Genomic DNA, 15,034 nt, shown 5'->3' with positions numbered 1-15,034 from the left:
TAATGTAAAGGTATTGTATATTGGTTATTTTTAATAGAAGTTATTCACGTCACATCATTTTGCTTCCCTTGTTGAGAATAACCTCTATACATGCATATTTATACATGTACATGCAGAGATTTGTCCAGGATTTTTCACTAGGGTCCCATAGCAGATGAAACGGGGAAAATAAAATAAACAATGAAGACAAATTGGGAATTTTCAATGCCTGTTTCTTTTGGGAGGGGGACCTTTTTGGGTACCAGAGAATGTCTGGATAAATCCCTGACATATAGGCCTATATGTAGTTATATTATAGACTCATACTGTAAGTAATGACTCCAGGGCCCCCAACCCTGACATTACCAAATGGGTTCTGGGGTAATACAAAAAAATAAATAAAAAAACCCACCAGAGAAAGGAATACAACATCAATCTTCAATATTTCAAAACACATGAAAGGAAGTAAAAAAAAAAAAAAAGACACGATGGCCAAAACATTTGACAGATGGGAGATAATAATTATTTTGATTAAAGAGTTGGCCAAAACATGTGAGACAGATGGGAGATAGTAATTATTTTGATTAAAGAGTTGGCCAAAACATGTGAGACAGATGGGAGATAGTAATTATTTTGACTAAAGAGTTAGCCTAAACATTTGAGACAGATGGGAGATCAGAAAATCAATCCGTGTATCTGACTTGAACGAGACGCGTTATGTGTTTACACGATGTGTTGTTTGTGTCAACAGGACCTGGAGCGCTCGCTGAAGGCGGTGCTGGTAAACACGATTACGTCAGAGCACGTGAAGAAGCTGTATAAGATGTTGAACGTGACCGTGGACTCGCACGTGGACACCAAGTTCTTCTGCGGGATCGCGGCCTTCGCCGAGCGGATGTTGTACCCCGAGTTCATGTAGGTCTACCCCAAGTTCATGTAGGTCTACCCCCGGAGTTCATGTAGGTCTACCCCGAGTTCATGTAGGTCTACCCCCGAGTTCATGTAGGTCTCCCCCGAGTTCATGTAGGTCTCCCGCGAGTTCATGTAGGTCTACCCCCCCGAGTTCATGTAGGTCTACCCCCGAGTTCATGTAGGTCTCCCCCCCCGAGTTCATGTAGGTCTCCCCCCGAGTTCATGTAGGTCTACCTAGAGTTCATGTAGGTCTACCCCCGGGTTCATGTATGTCTCACCCGAGTTCATGTAGGTCTACCCCCGAGTACATGTAGGTCTCTCTCGAGTTCATGTAGGTCTACCCCCGAGTTCATGTAGGTCTACCCCCGAGTTCATGTAGGTCTCCCCCCGAGTTCATGTAGGTCTACCTAGAGTTCATGTAGGTCTACCCCCGGGTTCATGTATGTCTCACCCGAGTTCATGTAGGTCTACCTCGAGTTCATGTAGGTCTACTCCGAGTTCATGTAGGTCTCCCGCGAGTTCATGTAGGTCTACCCCGAGTTCATGTAGGTCCCACAGCCACACTCTGGCTCTTCTAAACACCACCACCGTGATCGTGTAGTCATAGCGCATGGGAGGGCATCGTACGGGGGGGGGGGGGGGGCTATACGGTTTCTTTACTCGGAGTTCATGTAGGTCTCACAGCCACACGCTGGCTCTTCTAAACACTACCACTGTGATTGTGTAGTCATAGCGCATTGGGGGGGGGGGGGGGGTCGTACTGGGGGGGGGGGGGGGGGACTATACGGTTACTTTTGAAGGCTAAAATCGGTCCTTCGTCTATAGTCGTTAGGGTTTCTGCCAGAGTGTAAAATGGGTATGGCCCCATACCCAAATATTTTTGCAGTTTTTTTGTGGTTTTTTAAGTTAACTTTTTAACAAAATTAATTACTCATTACTATATGATTTTCTAACCCTAAACTTAACCCATTTTCTTTCTGGGGGGAGGCCCCCCATACCCCCCTGTTGACTGTGGTTGCATTCAATTCCATAGCACCATACCCAAACATTTCTTTCTGGCAGAAACACTGGTCGTGTATTTAAGGGGTTTTGAAGGGGGTGGGGCATAATATACAAAGCATGTCACATACATTTTGTATATTACATACACACATATAGAGTCCGAAAAGGTGAAGTCCGAAGGCGTGAAGTCAGTAACGTTCGTATGGAGTCCTTCCCCCACAGACTTGCTTTGTTGTTGACCCCTTTGTTGTTGACCCCTTTTAACATTGTCCTGGCGCGTTTTCTTTCATTGAGGGGTTTTTTGTGGGGTCTTTTTGCTGCGTTTTAAACCACGCTTTTGGGTTCCCAAATATCATTTATTATTTTGATGTAAATGACAAAACAAATATCATAATTATGTTGCTAGATAATTTACATAGATTAGAAATGCTATGCAGTGATACAGTTATACACTTGATTATAAACGTAAGAATTTTGTTGTTGTTGTTGTTGTCTACATAAATCTATTACATTGCTCGAATGTGTTTTTGTTTCATTGTTTAAATAAAAGTGACTTTTCGAAAACGTGAGGCATAACGTTCCCCATCTTCGATGGTCCGGACTGTAAAAAGAGTTGAATAAAACCCCGGGATTGTATTGGGGGCTGGGGCGTAACCTGACGCCCCCTTTCTGGCTACACTGGTGTCGTGTACACTATTCGGTGTTCTCAGGCGGTCACCCATCCATCTACTATCCATCACATCGCTGCTGGACTAATAACCCAGGACAGTTCTATTTTCAAACCTGTGTTACCATGGACACTAGTCAAATGCGTCATAGTGTTGACATTTCATCATGTTGTAAATTATGACACTTGTTTTTAAGAGACTTGTGTTGTGTTTTCAGTACGTAGTGTTAACATTTCATCATGTTGTAAATTATGACACTTGTTTTTAAAAGACGTGTTGTGTTTTCAGTACATAGTGTTGACATTTCATCATGTTGTAAATTGTGACACTTGTTTTTAAAAGACGTGTTGTGTTTTCAGTACATAGTGTTGACATTTCATCATGTTGTAAATTGTGACACTTGTTTTTAAAAGACTTGTTTGTGTTTTCAGTACGTAGTGTTGACATTTCATCATGTTGTAAATTGTGAGACTTGTTTTTAAAAGACTTGTGTTGTGTTTTCAGCACGGAGGAGACGGTGGATCTGACTCAGTACCAGAGAGATAAGATCGAGTGTGCGGACTTCTGTGCGCTAGACTGGAAGATGCGCGGCATTGACGTCAACCCTCTGGTGAAGAACATGCTCAAGATGTTGGATCAGTAACAGTCGATTCCAGGAGATGGTTTAATAATATCTCTTTATTTTACAACTCGTGAAGAAGATGCAATATATTTTTATCGTGTGACGTCATTGTCACAAGTTGTTACCCAGAGCCTGTTTTTAAAAGTACATGTTAGTAATTGGCTTTCTTTTAGAAAGCAATATATTCATATGCTTGGTTAGGCTGAAGTACAGTACAGTTTTGAAAATACCATAACGACTCGAAGAAGTAAAGTCGCCAAAAGCAAAACTAATAATACTAGTAGGAGATAAAACCCAACACAAATTTCATATAGCCTGGTTTGAAATAATGAACAAAAAAACCCCTCTTAACAACATGATATTAAGTATTGTATTGTAGTGTCCTCGGTGGTTGGTGTTTTCAGCTTTTAATATTGTTTGCACTCTGTAAGGAAGCCGGTTCAGATTAGGCTAAAATGGTCAACAACAATCTATGTCACACTTATGGATTTATTTACGTTTTGAATCCATGAATGTTTTCCTAAAAAAGTGTTTATATATTAGCCTAAAGATAAAACAAAATTACACGGGCAGAAAAGAACACACACGAACACATTTTGGACATTATTTTAAAGGAGGGTCAATTTTTCCTTCCGTTGCTTTATACATTTCGTACGCCTTCGCAAATCATAAAATATATGTTACATTTTAAAGAACTTTTATCAATATTATGTCATTCCACACGCTGCCTTTAAGCAAACTATTATTTATTTTCTTTGCAATCTATGAATGTTTGACCAAGACAATATTTAGTGATTGTGACACTAGTTGTATTTGATATATGTGTATATATTGAACACAGACTGGGTTGTATTTGATACACTGAACACAGGCTGAGCGTGGACGTCATTGTTTGGATAATCAAAATAATCGCACATGGTAACAGTAACACGTATATCGTTTTCATTGGTCACAGAGATCCGTCGTCTGCCTAGATGTAACACGTGTATCATTTTCATTGGTCACAGATATCCGTCGTCTGTCTGGCTGCAACACGTGTATCGTTTTTCATTGGTCACAGAGCTCCGTCGTCTGCCTATATGTATCACGTGTATCGTTTTCATTGGTCACAAAGATCCGTCGTCTGTCTGGCTGTCATACGTATATCGTTTTCATTGGTCACAGAGATCGGTCGTCTGTCTGGCTGTCATACGTATATCGTTTTCATTGGTGATAGAGATCGGTCGTCTGACTGGCTGTAACACGTGTATCGTTTTCATTGGTCACAGAGATCGGTCGTCTGACTAGCTGTAACACGTGTATCGTTTTCATTGGTCACAGAGATCGGACATCTGCCGGGCTGTAACACGTGTCATACACGTCACGCTCGTCTGGCTCATATGCAAATTGCGTTGTACTGACTTTGTGTCAGTAACAAAATGCTCGTGTGTCAAATGAATTCATGTAGTTGTGGTCGCCATTTGGGGTCAAACTGGGAAGAAAAATCCTGATGGATCTCGGTTACACGTAATGATTTATTTATTTGAGCGTTACAGTTTAACAGACTGCCAGAAGTGCAGTCCTTGAATTGGAGTCACTTAGGGAAGACAACTTTGGAAAGGAAAAATAGTTTGAAAGTTGAGTCGCGCTGTTTGTAGTTTCTGACCAGTTAATTTGTGATGAATTTCAAAATATGCCGTATAATAATTAAAAAAAAAAAAAAATGAAGGCTATGGAGGAAGGTGTTGGAGGGTTAAGCAGTATTGTAAAACGTTATTGTGGATATAAAATAAAACACAAAGGGTTAACACTTTTTTAATGAACGTATATACGTAACAAAACATAAACCTTTACAATATGCAATCATCCTAAATTCAACCTTGTCTAAGTTATTATAATATCACTTCACCGACATTATTTCATACATGAAACAATCATCAACTTGTTATTTTGTCATTAAAACATTTATCAATATAATGTCTTATCTGTTTAATATAATACAAATTGTTTTACTTGATTGTGGGCGTGGTGTTTACTTGAGTGTGGACGATTGTGGGTGTGGTCTTTGCTTGATTGTGGGCGTGGTGTTTGCGGACAGTGGACGTCCACTGTTGAGTAAAAGGTAAAGTTCGTTTAACAACTGTTACCGGCCTCGGTGGCGCTGTGGTTAAGCCATCGGACTACAGGCTGGTAGGTACAGGGTTCGCAGCCCAGTACCGGCTCCCACCCAGAGCGAGTTTTAACGACTCATTGGGTAGGTGTAAGACCACTACACCCTCTTCTCTCTCACTAACCTCTACACAACTAACCCACTGTCCTGGACAGACAGCCCAGATAGCTGAGGTGTGTTCCCAGTACAACGTGCTTGAACCTTAATTGGATATAAGCACAAAAATAAGTTGAAATGAAAACGAAACTGTTGAATAATAATAGGCTCAGACTATCAACTGCCACGGTGGATTTGGCCAACTCGATGGTTGCGTTGTAATTTCCCCAACTCCCGACTTACGATGGGTGTGCTCAGATTAACAACTAATCGGTCGTAGTACGAGTTGTATACGATGTAAATCTAGTTGTAAGAGAGCGCAGACTACCAACTGGACAGTCATAGAAGTCGAGAGATCGACGAGTTGGCCAACTCAGTCATGACAGTTGGTTGTATAATACAACACTATTGGTGTTGAAGTAATAAAGCGAACGGGGCGCGGTTAATAAATTATGTGGTAACAATTATAAAGAATTACATAAACAAATAACTACACACACACACACACAAAGAGAGATACACAGACATTCGCACGCAAACAACACACACACACACACACACACACACACACACACATATATATATATATATATATATATATATATATATATATATATATATATATATATATATTCATTTTGCATATATTGTAAAAGTAAGTAAATAAAACAACAAAGATAACCCAGATGAATTTGAAATATATGCTTGGGCATATAGGCTACATGTATTTATTGACAGAAAATAAAAAACGAAAAAAAGAAGGCATTTACATACATATATAAATAACAGAAAGTAATGTTGACGTATTTTACAGATGTCAAAACATGGCGGAACGTAACTAACAAATAAAACACTTAAGTAAATTTGTTTTACACAAAATTATTTACGCTTCGCACCTCTACTTTCTTTCTCCAATCTGGCCACCCACCCCCATTTCTGTGCCCTACGAAAGATTGCTTGGATGACAAGAAAGCAGAACTTTTTTAAACTGATCTGGCAAACCACATGTTACCGGGTCCTTCCTCAGATTGCTTGATCTGTGATGTATCAATTTTTAACATAACTAAATGACTGGTAATTGATAAACATTAACTGATACATAAATAGAAAAACTAAAGTTTAACACGATTCACTCCTGAGAGCAAAAACAAATAGCACTAACAATTATTACAAATGCTCTTTGAAGTTAACCAGACTGTGGAAAAATCTGCGATTCCAGACTCAATCTGTGCCAATCCCCCTATATCTGACTTACCTCCTAGCTGTACTACAAATGTCAGTTTATCCTCTGTACAAACTACATGTGCTGAATTTCCTTGTTATGCTGCTACAAATGTCAGTACCAAACCTGCTGATTTACTGTGTGAGGGTAAAGTCTATGTAATCCCACCAACATATACATGTACTACCACAAATGTTGACTTACCTAGTATAAGCAGGACAAATATAAACTATACTTCTAATACTATTACTAATAATACTACAGATGCTGACTTACCATATGTTAACAGAGCATATGCTGACTTTGATTGTGTTAATAGTGCAAATGTTGACATCATTTGTAAATAGTGAATATGTTGACTTAGACTGTGTATATAGTGCAAATGTTGACTTATCATTTGTAAATAGTGAATATGTTGACTTAGACTGTGTATATAGTGCAAATGTTGACCTACCATGTGTAAATAGTGAATATGTTGACTTAGATTGTGTTAATAGTGCACATGTTGACTTGCCATGTGTAAATAGTGAAAATGTTAACTTAGATTGTGTTAATAGTGCAAATGTTGTCTTACCTGAGAGTCCCACATATCTCCATATACCATTTGTTAACAATGCATATGTTGATTCAACTTATAGTAGTAACATAACTGGTTGTATCCCATCAGTAAACACTACAAATATTAACTCCCCTGGATATAGTACTGATATTACAAGCCTATATTTACCCCCTATCAATACTTCATGTATAAATGTTCTCCCACCCTGTGATAATATTCCAAATGTATACTCAGTAACAGATAATAATTTATCCGCATATATTGACCCACCATGTTATTGTAGCACAAATGTATTTTTACCTCGAAATGTATATCCACAAACGGGTAATAATTTACCGCATATATTGACCCACCATGTTGTAGTAGTACAAATGTATTTTTACCTCCATATGTATATCCACCATATTTATATACCTCAAATGTACATACAGCTCCTATCTCCTATACAACTGTTGACTCCCCTCCTATTAGCACTGTCACAATTGATCAGCCTTGTGTAGCTAAGAAAAAAGACCACAACATCCCCAAACCACTGGCCTCTTGTGACAGTTCTAAAAATACCAAATTAACTTTTCTCTGTATTAATGTGTGTGGACTCAGAAGTAAACTTAAAATTCCTGAGTTTGTAGAATTTGTATCCAAGTATGACATTCTTTGTCTTACTGAAACAAAAACAGATCAAACCGACTGCATGTCAACATTACTACCAGGCTACACATTCTTTTTGAATAACCGGAGAAAAAGATTATGTTCATCTGGTGGAATAGCCACTGGTATAAAAAATGAACTGCATCTACTATAGATTTTAATGTTACAAATAATTCTGAATATGTGTCTTGGTTTAGCATTCCTCCGGAAATGACAGGCCTTTGTGAAAAACTTACTATTGGTGTTGTATACATCCCCCCGATTGGATCCCCATATTATAAAGAAGATACATTTGACCAAATTGATAATGAAATTACTAAAAATACAGCACAACACAGCCCACTTTTACGGTTAGGTGATTTTAATTCTAGAACTAAATGTTTTCCAGATTACACTATAATTGACACAGACATAGACATATTTTACGACATAGATAATGATATGTTAGATTTCTTTAATGACATATTCAAATTAGAATCATATAATGTACCCATAGAAAGAACAAGCCAAGATATGGGCAAATCCAACGGGCATATTAAATTACTGAACCTATGTAAATCACACAATCTTTATATAGTAAATGGTCGAATAGGAGATGACAGAAACATTGGAAAAGTTACTTGTAAAGACAGCAGTGTGGTTGACTATGCCATTGGCACCCATGATATATTTAAAATAGCTAATAATTTTCAAGTGTATGAGTTTGACCCACTTCTGTCAGATGTACACTGCGGCCTAATACTTACCTTGAATGTAAACGAGAATGCTGCATGTAGTGACAACGATATTCCAAATTGTATTATATACTCAACAAATAACAAGCCTAATAAGTGGAAACCCGAAGCGTCTACTGAATTTAAAAATAGCATTAATAAAGACTCACTCGATAACATACTAACAACCCTAAACAACTCGTCTATTGACATCCAAACACGTGTCGATAATACAACAGAGACAATGAAAAACCTATTTTTAGACGCGGCTGAATCAACTCTAGGTCAAGCACGCTCTCGCACGATCAACCGACGTGCAAAACCCAAAGGTCACCAGTCACTGTACGGAAAGTCGCATGGTTGTCGAGTACTCCGTGGAAAATATCATCAGGCTAAAAAAAATTACAACTTAAAAAAAACATTAGAAAATAAACTAAGACTTATTAATGCAAGTAAATCGTATAAAAAGTCGTTAATAAAGGAACATTCCATAAATAAATTCAATATTGAAAAGAAAATGCGTAACTTAAGAACAAATGACCCCAAAGCTTTTTACAAATTACTAAAACCACAGAATGAAGAAAATAACTTCCCCCCACTTGACGATTTTTATAAATTTTTCAAAACTATAAATGAAGGCGAACCGGACGAAGACGAAATAAATATAAATCTGGATAACATAGATACACACAGTGCAAATGTTTTAAACAGAAAGATAGAAGAAGGAGAAATATTATATGCTATAAAACAACTGAAAAATGCCAAGGCACCTGGAATCGATAATATTATAAATGAATACATTAAAGTGACTGCCGACATGATGCTTCCAATTTATTCCAAGTTATTTAACATAATTCTCGATAACAGTGTTTTTCCAAATGAGTGGTTGAAGGGGGTAATTAAACCCATTTTTAAAAATAAAGGAAATCGTTTACTCCCTGAAAACTATAGGCCGATAACGCTGCTCTGTTGCATCTCGAAACTATTTACGACTATTTTAAACAACCGATTAAATACCTTTATTGAAGGAAATAATATATTAAACGAAGCTCAAACAGCTTTCAGAAAAGGTTACTCTACCACTGATCACCTATTTAATATACATTCATTAATCGAAATTCTGAAGAAACGAAAAAAGAAATTATTTTGCGCTTTCGTAGATTTTCAAAAAGCATTTACATGTTTTTGGCAAAAATTGCTTAAAAATAACATCAATGGAAAATTCTTCAAAATTATCTACCAAATGTATCAAGGAATAAAATCTTGCATTTGTACAAACAATGAAACATCAGATCTATTCCCTTGCAATATCGGTGTCCGTCAAGGAGAAAATTTGTCACCTGTTTTGTTTTCTGTTTATTTAAATGATCTAGATAATTACTTAAAAAGCCACAATTGTACTGGGGTATCTATAGCCACAGATGACATAGCAACAATCTCGGAAACCATTCTTTATTTTCTATGCTTATTATATGCCGACGATACTGCGCTTCTCGCAACAAACGCCTTCGATTTACAACAATCCCTTAATGCCTTTTTACAATATTGCAATAAATGGAAACTTAAAGTTAACGTAAACAAAACTAAAATAATCATTTTTAATGGTACTGCTACTGACTACAAGAAGGTATTTACATTAGGAAACCAAACACTCGAAAACGTAAAAGAGTACAAATATTTAGGGTTAACTTTTACCAAATTAAATAGGTTTAAAATCACCAAAAAACTGCTAACACAAAAGGCGACAAAAGCAATGTACTTTATCCTATCAAAATCTAAAGACAATAACTTTTCAGTTAAATGTAAATTAAAATTATTTGATTCCATGGTTGTCCCGATTCTTTTATATGGATGTGAAATATGGGGCCATGAAAATATTGATATTATTGAAGCTATTCATATTAAATTTTTAAAACACATCCTACCAGTAAGGAAAGGAACCCCACTATTCATGATATACGGTGAACTTGGAAGAAAACCCCTTAAATTAATTATCCAACAAAGGATGATAAGTATCTGGGCCCGAATTGTTTCTGGAAAACAAACAAAAACATCTTTCTTGTTGTATAAACTAATGTTACACGACTCTAACATATCTGGATATAATTATAAGTGGATAAAACACGTGGAAAATATATTTAACCAACTAGGTATGACCAGTATTTGGATGTCACAAAACTTTTCATCTATACCACTACTTATTCATCACGTTAAATTAAGACAAAACGATCAGTACCTACAATAATGAAATAGCGACATAGCTTCATCATCAAGGGGTAAAATGTACAACACATTTAAAGAACACCTAACATTAGAAAAATATATTATAAAATTACCACAAATATCCTGGACTACGTTACTAAAATTTAGAACATCAAACCATTACTTACCAATCGAAACAGGACGATGGAACAACACCCCAGTAGAAAGCAGACTATGTACACTATGTAACAAAAATGACATCGGAGACGAATTTCACTATCTACTTACATGCTCTTTCTTTAATAACTCCCGAAAAAAATTGTTAAAGCCATATTATTATAACAAACCCAATATGCTGAAATTTAAACAACTAATGACAAATGACAAAATAAGTCTTCTAAAAAAGTTGTGCAAATTAATAATCCGTAAATTCGGTAAACCTTAAAAAGAATTGTCTTCCAAGCTTATGCTGTCTTATTCCGACTACTACTATCCGTGTTTGCATATATATATATATATGTATAGATGGATAGATAGATAAATAGATTATTACTATTAGAAATATATTTCATTTTGTATTATTATTATTATTATTAGAAATTTTTGTTTTGATATTGTACATGTAAATTTTCTCCTGTAAACCCCATCTTGTCACTGTCATATAATTATTGTTAATGTACCTCATATGCTGCTGAATAGCGGCTGAGTAAAATAAAGTTCTGTTCTGTGCTGTTCTGTCTGTAATTAAGTATTACGTAGCGAGGCTTTCCACCACGGAAGGACACCGACTACCAAACACAGGATCATTTCATTCCGCGTAGTCGGCGATCTATTATTCTGTAATTAAGTATTACGTAGCGAGGCTCTCCACCACGGAAGGACACCGACTACCAAACACAGGATCATTTCATTCCGCGTAGTCAGCGATCTATTATTCTGTAATTAAGTATTACGTAGCGAGGCTCTCCACCACGGAAGGACACCGACTACCCGCACCGCCCGTAGGACTGCCACCCCCCAGGAAATCCTGTACAGGACATAACACGCTTCCCGCACCGCCCGTAGGACTGCCACTCCCCAGGAAATCCTGTACAAGACATAACGCGCTTCCCGCACTGCCCATAGGAAGACAGAAATCCTGTACAGGACATAACGCGCTTCCCGCACCGCCCGTAGTACTGCCACTCCCCAGGAAATCCTGTACAGGACATAACGCGCTTCCCGCACCGCCCGTAGGACTTCCATTCCCCAGGAAATCATGTACAGGACATAACACGCTTCCCGCACCGCCCATAGGAAGACAGAAATCCTGTACAGGACATAACGCGCTTCCCGCACCGCCCGTACGACTGCCACCCCCAGGAAATCCTGTACAGGACATAACACGCTTCCCGCACCGACCGTAGGACTGCCACTCCCCAGGAAATCCTGTACAGGACATAACGCGCTTCCCGCATTGCCCATAGGAAGACAGAAATCCTGTACAGGACATAACGCGCTTCCCGCACCGCCCGAAGGACTGCCACTCCCCAGGAAATCATGTACAGGACATAACACGCTTCCCGCACCGCCCATAGGAAGACAGAAATCCTGTACAGGACATAACGCGCTTCCCGCACCGCCCGTAGGACTGCCACTCCCCAGGAAATCATGTACAGGACATAACACGCTTCCCGCACCGCCCGTAGGACTGCCACTCCCCAGGAAATCCTGTACAGGACATAACACGCTTCCCGCACCGCCCATAGGAAGACAGAAATCCTGTACAGGACATAACGCGCTTCCCGCACCGCCCGTACGACTGCCACCCCCAGGAAATCCTGTACAGGACATAACACGCTTCCCGCACCGACCGTAGGACTGCCACTCCCCAGGAAATCCTGTACAGGACATAACGCGCTTCCCGCATTGCCCATAGGAAGACAGAAATCCTGTACAGGACATAACGCGCTTCCCGCACCGCCCGAAGGACTGCCACTCCCCAGGAAATCATGTACAGGACATAACACGCTTCCCGCACCGCCCATAGGAAGACAGAAATCCTGTACAGGACATAACGCGCTTCCCGCACCGCCCGTAGGACTGCCACTCCCCAGGAAATCATGTACAGGACATAACACGCTTCCCGCACCGCCCGTAGGACTGCCACTCCCCAGGAAATCCTGTACAGGACATAACACGCTTCCCGCACCGCCCGTAGGACTGCCACTCCCCAGGAAATCCTGTACAGGACATAACGCGCTTCCCGCACCGCCCATAGGAAGACAGAAATCCTGTACAGGACATAACGCGCTTCCCGCGCCGCCCGTAGCACTGCCACTCCCCGGAAATCCTGTACAGGACATAACACGCTTCCCGCACCGCCCGTAGGACTGCCACTCCCCAGGAAATCCTGTACAGGACATAACACGCTTCCCGCACCGCCCATAGGAAGACAGAGATCCTGTACAGGACATAACGCAATTCCCGCGCCGCCCGTAGGACTGCCACTCCCCAGGAAATCGTGTAAAGGACATAACACGCTTCCCGCACCGCCCATAGGAAGAGAGAAATCCTGTACAGGACATAACGCGCTTCCCGCACCGCCCGTAGGACAGCCACTCCCTAGGAAATCAGGTACAGGAGATAACACGCTTCCCGCACCGCCCGTAGGACTGCCACTCCCCAGGAAATCATGTACAGGACATAACGCGCTTCCCGCACCGCCCGTAGGACTGCCACTCCCCAGGAAATCATGTACAGGACATAACGCGCTTCCCGCACCGCCCGTAGGACTGCCACTCCCCAGGAAATCCCATACAGGACATAACACGCTTCCCGAACCGCCCATAGGAAGACAGAGATCCTGTACAGGACATAACACGCTTCCCGCACCACCCGTAGGACTGCCACTCCCCAGGAAATCCTGTACAGGACATAACACGCTTCCCGCACCGCCCATAGGAAGACAGAAATCCCGTACAGGACATAACGCGCTTCTCGCACCGCCCGTAGGACTGCCACTCCCGAGGAAATCCTGTACAGGACATAACACGCTTCCCGCACCGCCTGTAGGACTCCCACTCCCCAGGAAATCCTGTACAGGACATAACACGCTTCCCGCACCGCCCGTAGGACTGCCACCCCCAGGAAATCCCGTACAGGACATAACACGCTTCCCGCACCGCCCGTAGGAAGACAGAAATCCTGTACAGTACACACTTCCCGCACCGTCCGTAGGACTGCCACTCCCCAGGAAATCCTGTACAGGACATAACACGCTTCCCGCACCGCCCGTAGGACTGCCACTCCCCAGGAAATCATGTACAGGACATAACGCGCTTCCCGCACCGCCCGTAGGACTGCCACTCCCCAGGAAATCCTGTACAGGACATAACGCGCTTCCCGCACCGCCCGTAGGACTGCCACTCCCCAGGAAATCCCATACAGGACATAACACGCTTCCCGCACCGCCCATAGGAAGACAGAGATCCTGTACAGGACATAACACGCTTCCCGCACCACCCGTAGGACTGCCACTCCCCAGGAAATCCTGTACAGGACATAACACGCTTCCCGCACCGCCCATAGGAAGACAGAAATCCCGTACAGGACATAACGCGCTTCCCGCACCGCCCGTAGGACTGCCACTCCCGAGGAAATCCTGTACAGGACATAACACGCTTCCCGCACCGCCCGTAGGACTCCCACTCCCCAGGAAATCCTGTACAGGACATAACACGCTTCCCGCACCGCCCGTAGGACTGCCACCCCCCAGGAAATCCCGTACAGGACATAACACGCTTCCCGCACCGCCCGTAGGAAGACAGAAATCCTGTACAGTACATAACGCGCTTCCCGCACCGTCCGTAGGACTGCCACTCCCCAGGAAATCCTGTACAGGACATAACACGCTTCCCGCACCGCCCGTAGGACTGCCACTCCCCAGGAAATCCTGTACAGACACAACACGCTTCCCGCACCGCCCGTAGGACTGCCACCCCCCAGGAAATCCCGTACAGGACATAACACGCTTCCCACACCGCCCGTAGGAAGACAGAAATCCTGTACAGTACATAACGCGCTTCCTGCACCGTCCGTAGGACTGCCACTCCCCAGGAAATCCTGTACAGGACATAACACGCTTCCCGCACCGCCCGTAGGACTGCCACTCCCCAGGAAATCCTGTACAGGACACAACACGCTTCCCGCACCGCCCGTAGGACTGCCACTCCCCAGGAAATCCTGTACAGGACATAACACGCTTCCCGCACCGCCCATAG

At 41.5% G+C, this 15,034-nt stretch overlaps 2 protein-coding genes across 6 annotated transcripts in view; one reads left to right on the top strand and one right to left on the bottom strand.

Moving 5' to 3' along the window:
• The window catches only part of LOC121367353, a 93,734-nt gene extending 88,598 nt beyond the window's left edge, over positions 1-5,136 (top strand). For all 5 annotated transcript variants that reach the window (XM_041491474.1, XM_041491472.1, XM_041491471.1 and 2 more), the window contains 2 exons: positions 731-894; positions 3,066-5,136. In XM_041491474.1, coding sequence (XP_041347408.1) covers positions 731-894; positions 3,066-3,204 — 303 coding nt within the window. In that variant the 3' untranslated portion in view covers positions 3,205-5,136. The remainder of the gene's footprint in view (positions 1-730; positions 895-3,065) is intronic.
• Positions 5,137-13,504: 8,368 nt separating this feature from the next.
• LOC121366742 lies at positions 13,505-14,599 on the bottom strand. Its single transcript, XM_041491073.1, has 2 exons — positions 14,223-14,599; positions 13,505-13,958 (listed from the first exon to the last, which is right to left on the bottom strand). The coding sequence occupies exons 1-2, from the start codon at positions 14,597-14,599 to the stop codon at positions 13,505-13,507; spliced, it is 831 nt and encodes a 276-aa protein (XP_041347007.1).
• Between the last annotated feature and the right edge of the window lie 435 nt (positions 14,600-15,034).

The sequence above is a fragment of the Gigantopelta aegis genome, chromosome 3 (genome assembly GCF_016097555.1).
Source record: "Gigantopelta aegis isolate Gae_Host chromosome 3, Gae_host_genome, whole genome shotgun sequence".
In the NCBI taxonomy this organism is placed as follows: Eukaryota; Metazoa; Mollusca; class Gastropoda; order Neomphalida; family Peltospiridae; genus Gigantopelta; species Gigantopelta aegis.
The sequence above is the reverse complement of the archived record's forward strand: the minus strand, read 5'-3'. Positions and strand labels throughout refer to the sequence as shown.